At 40.1% G+C, this 13899-nt stretch overlaps 1 protein-coding gene across 1 annotated transcript; it reads right to left on the bottom strand.

The window, feature by feature from the left end:
- Positions 1–3235: 3235 nt before the first annotated feature.
- LOC124275563 (cell death regulator Aven-like) lies at positions 3236–13633 on the bottom strand. The gene is made up of 6 exons (XM_046711142.1): positions 13344–13633; positions 12028–12184; positions 11174–11343; positions 5653–6049; positions 4200–4277; positions 3236–3976 (listed from the first exon to the last, which is right to left on the bottom strand). The coding sequence occupies exons 1-6, from the start codon at positions 13584–13586 to the stop codon at positions 3921–3923; spliced, it is 1101 nt and encodes a 366-aa protein (XP_046567098.1). The 5' UTR covers positions 13587–13633; the 3' UTR covers positions 3236–3920.
- Positions 13634–13899: the final 266 nt, after the last annotated feature.

Raw genomic sequence — 13899 nt, 5'->3', positions numbered from 1 at the left:
CTCTTGATTACCTTTCTTAATCAACCACAGTATGACATCTTGAAGTCAAGTTGACATGCCAGAGATCCGTGCAGATCCGTGAAGAATAGACCGCCTCCGTGGTGTAGTGGTTAGAGCGTCCGCCCGGAGAACGGAAGGTCGCGGGTTCGATCCCCAACCGCGTCATACCAAAAGACGTTAAAATATGGTACTTGTTGGTACAACAAGGACTGGCCGGCTCGGAGTCAGTATAATGTGTCTGAGTGGGGTATTCATGCTTCACTGCGGCATTGTGTCTCAGTGGGCTAGCACTATAAAACCAGCTAAAGTCTGGGCTAGTACTAGCAGCCGCACATACACATACACACGCATGCACATCGTCATATGAGCGAAATATTCTCAAGCACGACGTTAAACCCAATTTCACCTCACCTTCCGTGAAGATCTGGTGTGTAGCAATACAATAGTGAGACCAGGCTTACTCGGGAGATGCACACGCCATCGTATCCCAATGATAATGTTGTAAATCACTCGATTTTCTGGTTCAGATTCCAATATTTACACTAATATAGCCGAGATAGTGTTATGTCTCGAATTTAACAACAACCATTTGTTTGTTTGATTGTTTGACGCCACACTCTATGACGGAGGCCTGTAAATAATCGAATCTGGACCAAGACGCAATTCGGATACGATGTCGTGTTGACCAAATCAGCGAGTCGGACCACCCCATCCTATTATTCGCCTTTTACGACAAGCACGGGTTGCTTAAGACCAATTCTAACCCGGATCTTAAAATGGCGTATACAACAACCAATCCATGACATATCTCACATACGTGTGCTGGGCGTATTGTCATTGCATCAGTGCAGTCTTGTACCATGTGGTGAAGTCTACATCATTTAAACAAATGATCCACTGTGTGACCACTTGTGTCCCATTCTGCTTCACTGACTCAATCGGCTCAAACTACAAGATCTGTGAGTGGAAGTTGAAACTATCGTGTCAACAAATACAGCATCGACAAGCAGCTTTCAATTTATGTTATTCTTCCCCAGCTACTTTCAATTTCTTTTATTCTTCACCAGCTTCTTTCAATTTCTGTTATTCTTCCCCAGCTTCTTTCAATTTCTGTTATTCTTCCCCAGCTTCTTTCAATTTCTGTTATTCTTCCCCAGCTTCTTTCAGTTTCTGTTATTCTTCACCAGCTTCTTTCAATTTCTGTTATTCTTCACCAGCTTCTTTCAATTTCTGTTATTCTTCCCCAGTCATAAGCACCGGGGAGGTATTTTGTAGAGATTCAAATTAGGCGATATTAAGGGTGTGCGACTGGTAGGCTTGTATCCTGAGATAAAGTGATCTGCTTCATGATCACTGGATTTAGAAAGCCACCCGCATGGGCGTGACTGGCCACTTGCACTAACCGTTCATCAGTTTCTCTAGTGCAAGCCCAAGAAATAGCAGTTTGACATGGATACGCCACAGAAACACTCCGTACTATTAAACCACAATTTCGTGTTTATGCCAAGCCCTAGACAGGGTAAAAATATATTAACGTGTTTTTGTATAACGCGACCTGGAATTCGAACCATGTACCCTCGGCTCTCCTATCAGACGCACTAACCGCTAGACCACGGAGGCAGTCTAACTTCATGTCACTAGAACGTTAGCCCCCTAACACTGAAACATGCAGTGACCCTTAAATATATGTGATGTTCGAAATTTGCCTCTGTTAGCAATGAATGGGTACCAGACAGGATGCTATGGATATGTGAGTGGAACCTTCAAGCGCTTTATTAGCAGTTTTGGTTGAATACTCCTCGGGGAGCTGAGAATTAAATCGTACTACTAGCCCATTGAACAGAGTATGTCGTGCCATTTGAACTCAGTGTAGAAGCTTCAGCTATTAAGGTAGCTTATAACTGTTGCCATACTAGGCAGCACCAAGAGTCCACTTGATCATCTCGTACAGGTTTGGGGGCACGGTGTCCGGATGTGCCATAAAATCTGCTTTGAGGAATCACAAACTGGTGTCAAGACACAGAACAGAAAAAAGTCCCACTGTTTTAAAAGTTTACAAATTTGTGCTAACCAGGAAGCTTGGGTTGGTCAAAATATATGTGTCATCACTGATTGTCAGTTGTCCTTTCATACGATTTTCACATCTATTGAGTCCTTTACACCAAGTAAAATCTCTTTCTGAGGATATTCAAAACTGGGTATTCTTTTGCACTGCTGTGTAATAGTTAAAGTACGGGAGTTAGAATCGTCTTATCGCTACGATCACTTCGAGGAACGGATCACTTCGAGGAAGGGGACTCAGGAAGTGGTACAGGTTGGTTTTGTTGGAAAAAATATACATGCTGATACAGTACATTTGATCAATCATTATCTAAACATGCAATAGTTCCTTTATGTTTGGAACTAATGAAGTTATATGAATGGGTTTCTTTGTCTTTTCTACATCAAAGATGGAGAGGTACCAACACCTTATGCTTTCTGGGTGTCAGTTTAATATAAGGAACGTGGTGTTTCTGAGTATGCTCCATTTTCAAGTACATGACAACTAGGAAGCAGATAGCCATATATATGTACATCCATCCGGCTCCTTCCCTGTGTTCATTCACCTCAAGAACAACCAAGAACATGCTGCGGCTTAGATTACAGAAGTTGTCATCCATAAATTTCCCCATTTCTGTGTATCACTTCGAAATGCCATGCACAGACTTTTATTGTTAATTTGTGACTTTGGCTGTTCTTGACAAAGCCATAAAACATAAAATATAGAACGATCTGGCGTTTTCTCTTATTTTTCATGTGAGAAATGTTTTAAATTCTTTCCCTTAACCATGTTGTGCTTAACCTCACTTAGATTGTACTCAAGCACAAGACGTATTTCAATTGGTGCCATTGTCTATTGTATGTTTGTTCCCTTTAATGTGTCACACACAGCAATATTCCAGCTATATGTCTGTAAAGACTAAATTTTTGACCAGTAACTGACGTATTCATTGGCGGATCCAGTGTGTGTGTGTGTGTGTGTGTGTGTGTGTGTGTGTGTGTGTGTGTGTCTCAGTGTGTGTGTGTGTGTGTGTGTGTGTGTGTGTGTGTGTGTTGTGTTGTGTTGTGTTGTGTTGTGTGTGTGGATTAGCATGGGTTGCTATGGACACATTTTAACCCAGGCTCCCCATGGGTGTTACTATCCTATCAACTGAAGAAAATGTTACTGTGAAAATGGATACAAGTACAAGAAAAATTCCTTCATCTCCTTTAATACAAAGCATATACATATGCATGCATTTATTTCCATACAGCACAATAACTGATCAGCTGACATATATTCAGCACGTTCAACATAACAGAACTAATGTGATGAGCATTGCAGCCGGTACTTCAGATTCCCAACACAGGAGTTTGGTCTTACGCTGCTATCAGCCGGTACTTCAGATTCACAACACAGGAGTTTGGTCTTACGCTGCTATCAGCAGTATTTCATTTACATCACAGAATGTGTGGGGAAATCCTGAAATTGCAGTAATTAAGCAGTAATCCACTAAGTGAATCCCAAATCTAACTGCAGAAAAAACAAGAATCGTGATCAGGAAGAATCCTGGAATCTTCCACACTATTATCATATGCTGGCAACTGTAAGATTTCTGCGTGTTTGTTGGATAATGCCACTCTCATTCCAGCTATAAAGCAGCTTGTAAACGCCCAGACAATCCGGTGATTATAATGATGACACACAGTCCACTAAATCACCGAGCCTGACTACCCCATCCATGTGGTCGATTCATACCCCGTTTCGGTAGACCCGGTCTAACCTGGGTTCAGGCACAAACAGGGCAAGAAGTTCAGCAAAAAGGAACCAAAAATGGCAGGGTAACACAAGCCCCTCACCAACTCCCTTTCCCAGTAACATTATTCACATCTCATCTGAGTCAGTCACCAAGGACACTGTCCAGCCAATCCTCTAGCTCTTCCTCCTTAACACCATCTGGCAAGAATAATACAAGAATGACAGATTCATTTCGTTAGCATGATAACCATTCAAGTAAAACAAAATACCAAATATAGCTGATATATACATGTCACTATTATGCATGAATCATAATCAGTACTTTATATGTTTGAATTTGTTTCAAATATATCTGATAAACATAGCTTAGACTTGTCATATATTATTTACCAATACTTAATTATGTTAAATAACAACAAACCTGACTTGGCAGCAGGCGGAATTATTTTGGTACTTGAGATGGGTTTGGTTGGCGCACCCGTCACGGGATCAGCTGTACCTGAAATTACATAGACACCTTTGTTAGATAGAAAGTGGGTCAAATGATCTCAGTATTAATCCTTCCATTACAGACCCTCTAAGATGATTTGAGTTGACCCTTGCTAGCAGAGAAAATGGGTGAGGTTAGAGTGGAGAGGGGTGGAGAGGAGTGACTGAATGAGAATGAAATGTGGAGTGGATTCAACAACAATGAGCCAAACAGGTATAATGGACAAGATGTGAGGTGGGGTGAAATTGGGTTTAACGTCGCACTGGAGAATATTTCGCTCATATGATGACGTGCATGCGTGTGTATGTGTAGGTGCGGCTGCTTGTACTAGCCCAGACTTAAGCTGGTTTTATAGTGCTAGCCCACTGAGATACCAAGGTGAGGTGAGGTGACATTGGGTTTAACGTTGTGCTTGAGAATATTTCGCTCATATGACGACGTGCATGCGTGTGTATGTGCGGCTGCTTGTACTAGCCCAGACATAAGCTGGTTTTATAGTGCTAGCCCACTGAGATACCAAGCCGCAGTGAAGCATGAATACCCCATTCAGACACATTATACTGACTCCGAGCCGACCAGTCCTTGATGTACCCATTAATGCCGAGAGCCAGGCAGGGACGAACAAGTACCATATTTTAACGTCTTTTGGTATGACGCTGTCGGGGATCTAGCCCGCGACCTTCCGCTCTGCGGGCGGACGCTCTAACCACTACACCACGGTGGCGGTCTAATGGACAAGAGCAGCATAAGAGCATTCACTAAGTGAATGAATAAAAAACAGCAGAATGGAGTGGAGCTGAGCAAAGTAAGGAAATGAATGAGTGAAAGAGCCTGGAGCAGAACAGAGTGAGCAAGAAATGGGCTTCACACATTGCACTCGGGTCTTTGATGAGAGAAGCAAAAACTTTAACCACTAGGCTACCCCCTCACCCCATCCGATATGGACTCTCAAATCAGGAAATAATTACAACCATGTAAATATAAATGATGTTTGATATGTGAAGTTTTTGTTGAAGGACATAGTCAAAACATTAGTCTAACTATGGTAACTGTAAATGTGGACAAAAATGTCACAAGATATGGGGGCGGTGGGGTAGCCTAGTGGTTAAAGCGTCGCTCGTCACGCCGAAGACCCGGGTTCGATTCCCCACATGGGTACAATGTGTGAAGCCCATTTCTGGTGTCCCCCGCCATGATATTGCTGGAATATTGCTAAAGCGGCGTAAAACCAAATTAACTCACTCACTCACTCACTCACAAGATATGGTCATTTGTGATTCAAGACAGTATATAAAATAAGTCATTAAACAGATTTCCGGATAGAGTAATCTATCAACAATTGTTTCAATACCATATTACAATAAAACCAAACATCAATTCCTACCAGTCTTATCTTCAACTAATGAAACTGCAGCCTGCGTCTTGTTGCTAGGGGTATCCAGGGACAACAGGAAGTCTAAATCTTCATCCAGGGTAGCTTTATCTTCAGTTTCCACTTTCACAGTTTCTACACCCACAGTTCTTTGTTCACCTTCCTTACACAAAGTTGTAGTTGGTTTCCGAAAGTCCAGCACAGAGTTTGTTGGTTTCACTAAGCCTGTAAGAGTTATCTCCCCTTTAGGCTTCTGCTTGTGGTCAGAACCACCTGTCTCGTGCACTGCTGTTGACACTGACGTACAATTAGACTTTTCTGCATCACTTGATGATGGCAGCCCTGGTGAGCAGTTGTACAAATCAAGGTTTTTCTTTGCTTCTAGATCCTGAAGAATTATCTGATTTTCCTGGAAAAATACATAGGATGTGGATGAATGAAGGAAAGAAGGAATGAAGGGTCATATCCTATAAATCACTGTCTGAAGGAATGAGGGCAGGATCACCGAAAACATGACAGTTCCTATGGATGGGTCCTGACTTGGTTGACGTATTATTGTATCCCAATTGCGTAGATCGATGCTCATGCTATTGGATTGTCTGGTCCAGACTTGATTTTTTACAGACCACCGCCATATAGCTGCAATATTATTGAGTGCAGCATCAAACAAACAACAAATAAACAGTGTGATGATAGTGATTGGCTAAAATACAGTCTCAAACATAAAGTGATTTATATCAGGGATTTACAGGACGCGAACTCCTGCGTCCTATACGCATAAAAATTGACAAAATTTATTAGCACATCCACAGGGACACAGAGAAAGTCCAAATAGTTTTGTAAAAATTCCAATCAAGTAACAACAAGTTATCACTGAGTTTGCTACTAGCTGAGTTATGGTATCATTTGCTATTTCATTACTGTAACAATTAATGTGATGATCGTGACACACAATACATTAACAGTATTAGTAATAATATTTAAGTGTATGGGACCCCCATTTTGTTGTCCAGGACCCCTGAAAACTACAAGCATGAGTCCCAGGGACCCTCAAATACAAGACTCAAGGTAAATCCCTGTATATGGTTACAGAAATAATGCTAGAGAGGAATCTTTGTGTACTAAGGAACCCAGAGTCCTAAATTCATCATGGGCAGATAACTCTAACTTTCTAGCTCTCCTGCGAGAGCAGACAAGGCGACGAGTACAGGCTGTTTTACATAAGGGTATGAGTGAGTGAGTGAGTGAGTATAGTTTTACGCCGCACTCAGCAATATTCCAGCTATATGGCAGCGGTCTGTAAATAATCGAGTCTGGACCAGACAATCCAGTGATCGATCTGCGCAATTGGGAACCAATGACATGTGTCAACCAAGTCAGCGAACCTGACCACCCGATCCCGTTAGTCGCCTCTTACAACAAGCATAGTCGCCTTTTGTGGCAAGCATGGGTTGCTGAAGACCTATTCTACCCCGGATCTTCAAGGGTCTAAGGGTATGAGAGTGTTTCATGAGATACAGGGGCAGTAGGGTAGCCTTGTGGTCAAAGCTTTTCATGTGGAAGACCCCATGGGTACAATGTGTGAAGCCCATTTGTGGTGTACCCAGTTGTGATATTGCTAGAATAGTGCAGTGTAAAAGTGGAAAAGCAGTGTAAAAACAACTCACTCAAGACTGTTGAATTTCATGTACAAATGTTTTATGTCTTGTAGCACTCTATCGCCTTTATATGTAGCGCTTTGAGCATACATTTTTGTATGGAATCCAGCGCGGTATAAATACACATATTATTACTATTATTATTATTGGAGGATGGGGTCTTAGATGCTTCAGATGGCCACAAAACAAGGAACATAATCAGGGTGAACATACCCCCACACCCCAATCACAGGTTTGTTGTATGCCCAAGGGATGCAACAAGTATGCAAAATTTTTGGGGAAAAGAAGTTTCTGTGAAGATGTCTATGCAAGTAAACACAATTTGAGAGGCATAAGAGTGAGTTCATAGTGCAAAGGTGAAATCAAAATCAAACTGTATAATATACTCATGGAAACAAATAAGGGAATACCTGAAAGTACAAGTGTTCCCTTATTCTTTACCAGGTTTCTTCACAAGCTTTGTATTGCACTGTAGGTGAAATTCTGGAAAAGAATAAGGAACACTTGTACTTTCACGTGTTCCCTTATTCGTTTTCCATGAGTACATTTCTAGAAATAGAACATATTTTGGGAGGCCCACACCTAACTACTGATGTGGCAAATTACATTCTTTATGAACAAAACTGACTACGTGTACGAGACAAGTACACAAGGTCATCTTAGTCTCTGCATATAATACAATGCCTAACAAAAACTGATGAGATAAAAAATCTTGTCTAGTGATGTTTATTTGCAAATCTGACATCTTCACTGACAAAGTTGTTTTTCTCTTGTTTGTTCAGGAAGAGATACCATGTTGTTTTCTTACCACCAGAAAAAAAGTCTGACAAAAAAGTGTAACCTATACATAAGCCGACTCGCTTCTAGAGACTGCTTTTTGGGTCCTCAAAATTTGACTTATCTACAGTCATATTCGGTAATAGCCATATATAACCCTTCCCCTGTGACTGTTCAAGAGACGGTGAAGCAAGCTACGACATTAGCTAACTTGACCCAGAGTCACAACTACTCCCGGATCTAACAACAATGTAAAGACAACAAAAACTTGTTTCTCTTCTGACAGATGATGCATGAACTCTATCTTGTTATTAAAAATTACACTTTTACTGTCAACAGTCAATGTCATTTAATATGCAAACATTGTAAGAAAATGAAAACATCTGTCAAATGCTGTCAAATTTTCCACAACTGCAAAGAAGTTCTCAAAATTTCCACAACTCTGAGCATGCTAAAGAAGAGATGATCCAGATATTAACATCCTTGTTCTACATTTGTCCTTGGTTGTCAGATATATGTACGATATTGAGCTTGTTTGCTGAGACTGTGAATGATGTGGTGGGGTTGTGACCCATTATGTAAGCGATCACCATGGTGATGAGGGATGTGTTCGGGGGAGTTGTTTTGAAGCTTAGTTCTAAGGTATTTCCACATCAGGGTCGAAGAAGAAATAAGAAATGCATCATGTGAGATAGAAAAGTCTCAAAGTTATATGCTTCATGAAATGCTTTATTTATCCAGAAATCTGGTTTCCAGATCCAAATCCAAATCCAAATGTGCCATATACTGTATATCACCATAGATAAGCCACATTTTGAGGACCAAAATATACACTTGCGTAACCTTGATTCGTGGATATAATGCATGATTTCATTTTGTATACGCACTGATTATTTTATTCATTGATTCAGCAAATTGAAAATGCCTAATACTCCACACGTGAATGAAGCGTTTGTTTACGGAAGCCATTTGCAATCATCACCCATTCATGTGCCCACAAATGTGACGTCACCTTGTTTCGTGGATTATGTAGTCGGTTACTTAATACCACTATGTACGACATCCCACTGCAGTACGTATTGACACCAAGGAAAACAGACGAGAAGTGAGAAGGTTGGAGCTAGCGGTATCTTTTTTACTTGACATTTTGTAAAAATATAATTTGGCAATGGTGGTATTAGTGATCTGGGGCTATTTATCTCAATGCTGGACAATTACATTTGGTGTACTTGCGCATGTTGCAGAGATTCGGAACTTTTTTGTTAGCGAGGCATGGCATTGTATGTACATCAAAAGTACTGCTTCGTGACGTCAGTCGAGACTTAATTTACGAGCTAGCACAATAATATCCGCGATCCACGAATCAAGGTTATCCACGAATTTAGGTTACGGTTCTGTAAAGCCATCTGTAGAATGGGGTCGGCTTATCTATAAGTTAAACATTCATCAAACTTTTCTCTGGTGGTAAAAAAACCATTGTATTTCTTTACGTGAAGGAACAAGAGAAAATGACATTGTCAGTGAAGACGTCAAATTTGCAAACAAACATCGCTAGACAAGATTATTTACCTTTTCAGTTTCAATTTGTTTTTGCTAGGCGTTGTATTATATGCAGGGATTAAGATTACTGTGTGTATTTATCTTGTATACAGAGCTGGAAATAGCTATCAGCTGTGCACATGGTTTCCGGCAATGTACTGGTGATTATACCCAATAATATAACAAGATGAATTCTGATGCAGTGACCGGAAAATTTAGTTTCTGAAACTATTATGTTACCAAGAGAAATATATTCTAGCACTGTGCCATTTTAACTGCAGGTTTTGCTCTATAGTTGTAAAATATACATATTCATAACTAAGGTACACTATCCCACATACTCGTCATCGACAACACTTGATGATGTCTGTTTTGCAATTCATCAGCTGGCATCTAACATCAAAGGTGTGTACGTCACGTGAGCACAGTGTTAATTTACTCCTATCAGTTGTAAAAAGAGTTCCCTGTATATCTGTAGTGAGATTGCAATGGGTTGTTTCGAGGTGCTACGCTTTTAGTCATTATCATATTAATTATATATGTAGTAAATGCTGCAACCAAAATAGCACAATATCGGGATATATTATTCCTGATATAATAATGATTCTGGACACTGTATATTTCTAGAAATAGAACATATTTTTGGAGGCACACACCACTGTACATTTCGTTAATACCAATGCCTTTTTAGAAAGTGGTCAGATGCAACATATGTTATATTTGGGATTGAAAAGTACAGATTCCAGTACATTTTGGGTTGAGTCCCATCAGGGATTCGAACTCACACTCTCGGAGTGAACCATTGCCACCCAAAGTCAGCAATCTGAGGGTTAAAGAGAGTATGTAAGATGGCTGATTTTGTGTGTTGGCTATTAGGGGCCTCACCCTGTAAGTGTAGGTTCAAATCCCAGATGGGACTAAACCCCCCCAAAGTACTAGGACTGACTGACTGAGTTTGGTTTTACGCCACTTTTAGCAATATTCCAGCAATATCACGGCGGGGGACACCAGAAATGGGCTTCACTCATTGTACCCATGTGGGGATTCGAACCGGGTCTTCGGCTGACGTGACGAGCCAAAGCTTTAACCACTAGACTACCCCACCGTCCCCCAAAGTACTAGGAGCTGTTCTTTATTAAGAAAGGGTCATCTCAAAAATAACATTTGTTACAATACTTTCTAATAAAAAATATTTATTCCATGACACAAATATTATCACCTATTTTTAACTTGATCACAGGTACACCAGACTAGGTCTGGAAGATTTGTTGTTGAATGCTGGACTGAGCAATACTCCTGCTAGAGGATGGCAGTCTGAAAATAATCGAGTCTGGACCAGACCATCCAATGACTGATATCAAGAGCATCAATCTGTGCAAGTAGGATACACTGACATGTATCAACCAAGTCAACGAGCCAGACCACCCAATCCCATTAGTTGCCTCATATGATAAGCATGGGTTGGTGAAGATCAGTTCTAGCCCTGATCTTCATGGGTGCCATTGCATTGAAAGAAATGTGTGTCCTGATTGAAGATATTTTCGGAACAAAATACCTACTGTAAAAGATTCCTTGTCTACTCCGAGTCTCTTGTACAGTGGTATACAGTCAATAGCTGTGGCTAAACTTGGACAATCAAGGGAGACAATTTGACTGTTATCAACAGCAGGGGAGGGTCCACCTTCCCAATCCCTTTCATCTTTAAATCGAAACTGGGCAAAAGCATCACCTGGAAGACATTTGTGAGATACATAGACAATGTAAGGAATACCTCATGATAATGCATTCAACAAGTTTAGTTCATCTTCAGCTTGTGAGACAGGTAAGCATGATACATGTCTGAGAATAAAAACAATTAACAAATATGACCCACTCATATACCTTGAACTTACTGAATATCTGTCCAATAAGTGAAATACTGATTCTGAAACGTATTAACTTATTTCTTTCTGGAGATGTAATCTGTAATTCGTCACAGCAACAGTACATTTATGGAATCTCCATCCTATTTCCCAGACGCTGGACTACAACCATGTATGGGGTTGGACTTGTGACAGAGCATTATTATCATAATCATTATGATTACTACATAAATGAAAAATCCAAGATTTTATACATATTTGTGTGTCGTACAGCCTATTCGAAAATGAAATGAATACAATTATGCCACAGAAATATTGTACACTGTCATGATAAAGTGTGACATAAGCGTACTTGACTTAGAATCAAGTAAGCTAAAAACGTTCATTGAAGTTATGTCAGAGCTTGGCAATTAATATGTGATCTTAAGATTTAATTTATCTTTCATGAGCAAACCTCCAGCATTTTCTGCCCAATCCCAAACTTTATAGTTGGCCCTGTTGCTGACTATGTTTTAGTTATCATGCATATCATGGCTATCATGCATACTGACCAGCTGAAGACAGCAGCTTGCTGAAGTCCTCCCCCCGAGATGAAGCCGTTTCCTCCCCATGGTCTGGTAGATCGTACTTGTCCCAGTTACTGACAATCTGTCGCCGGCTGAATTTCCGCTGCTCAAACACAGGGGCTCTTTGATCACTTGACTCAGTCTATAACAACAGATGATGAAGACTCAGGCCAAACTCTAATGCATGTACAATCCCAGCAAGATTGACTAAAGCCAGTTTCTAAAAGACTGACCATTTTATGAGTGGGGGCAAGAGTGAGATTAGGAGTGAGATGGGGTTTGCAAATTTATGACAATGAAATGTCTTGACAAAATTATACAGTTCTACCTTTTTCGAATAAAACAGTTACAAATTTGAACACAACTTTAGGAATACATGACACAATTTATGGATAACAAGTTCTTTGTTATTTTTTTATACAACATTTCAGAACTAATTCTTGCTCCTTCGTCATTCACCTGATGAAGGAGCAAGAACTAGCTATGAAACGTATAAAGAATAAAAAAGAAGTTGTTATCCATAAAATGTGTCATGTATTCATGTTCGTCCAACTTCTAAATGCCTTTCAAAGACTTCATAACTTAAGGTGTCAAATGAATTGGGGTCAAGGGCTATCAAAAAATGAATGATCATCAGGTAAAATGTTTTGGGACATCATAAGTTTTCAGATGGCAGAGTTATACTCTTGCTGTAATGAGGGTTAATGCAAAATGCATTTTTAAATACTTAGAGTCAGAATATTGGTTGCTTATAACATAACGTTTTCTTTTATAAGTCATTGATGTGTTTTATACTTGTTAATGCGATTAGCGAGAAAACAATGCATGGTCTTAAGCGTCTGAAAATCCATGACTTTTGATGAAATGATGGAGGCAGCAAAATATGATTCAGAGCCGAGGCCAAGCTCAATAGACAATATTCCCTGTCTTCACCGCACCCCAATAATAAAAGACCAGCGACTTACGATGTATTATTTGGAAACGTCTTGCATAATAGATTAACCAAACTTCATCATTCAAATGGGCAGTTATGACCAGATTACCCATATCATCTGGTCAGTTCAGGGGCGGATGCAGCTTTTTGAGAAGGGTGTGGGGGATGCACAGTTCATTTTCACCCGTTTTCACAAGAGTTTCAATAAGATACATAGCGTTCACTGACATGAACAGTGAACGCTAGGTATCTTAGCTAAAAGTTTTAATGGTCACCCCTCCCCTCAGCACAGAAACAAACAATCGGGATAAACCATTATCAAATATATTATAAAGTGATTCTGTACGTAATATATAGGTCATCTTACGTCAGAATCAGAGGAATCATATTTGTTCCCTGATGCTTGGCCTAAACTTTGTCCTGATCGAAATCCGGACGGTGCGGCTATTTGACGCGTTCGTCCGTCTGCAGTCTTGCCTCCCCTTCGACTGTTGACATTCCGTTTTCTGTCACCCGACTGAGTTTCTTCTGCGTCATTATTTCCTGTTTTAATTCCATGTTTCTTTTTATACTGGGTGTTCTTTTTCTTTTTATGTTCATCAGGTCTCATCGTGGCATGAACAGAAAGTATGGTAATTTAGAGTTATCTCCCTTTAAATTGTGAGAAAATCCGGACAGGTTAAATACATTTTACTCGGGTAATTACCAGTGATGTCGTTAAGCGTAATTTTTTCTGATGTGAATTAATCTTATTGTTACATTTCCTTCAAGTATTTTTTTGTATTTTCATCTCTGATAATTCTCCGCGAGGGGATGTTACTTGAACCTAGTTTCCGGTTCCCTATGCGCATCGCCAATTTTCGGCAAACTGTGTGAAAAAAATGGGCATAAATGTTGTTATCAAATGTGATGTGACATTGAAC

Source organism: Haliotis rubra, unplaced genomic scaffold, assembly GCF_003918875.1.
Source record: "Haliotis rubra isolate DU_JTF1 unplaced genomic scaffold, ASM391887v1 Scf20, whole genome shotgun sequence".
Lineage (NCBI taxonomy): Eukaryota > Metazoa > Mollusca > Gastropoda > Lepetellida > Haliotidae > Haliotis > Haliotis rubra.
Note: the sequence above shows the minus strand (reverse complement) of the source record. Positions and strands in the feature narration are given on the sequence as shown.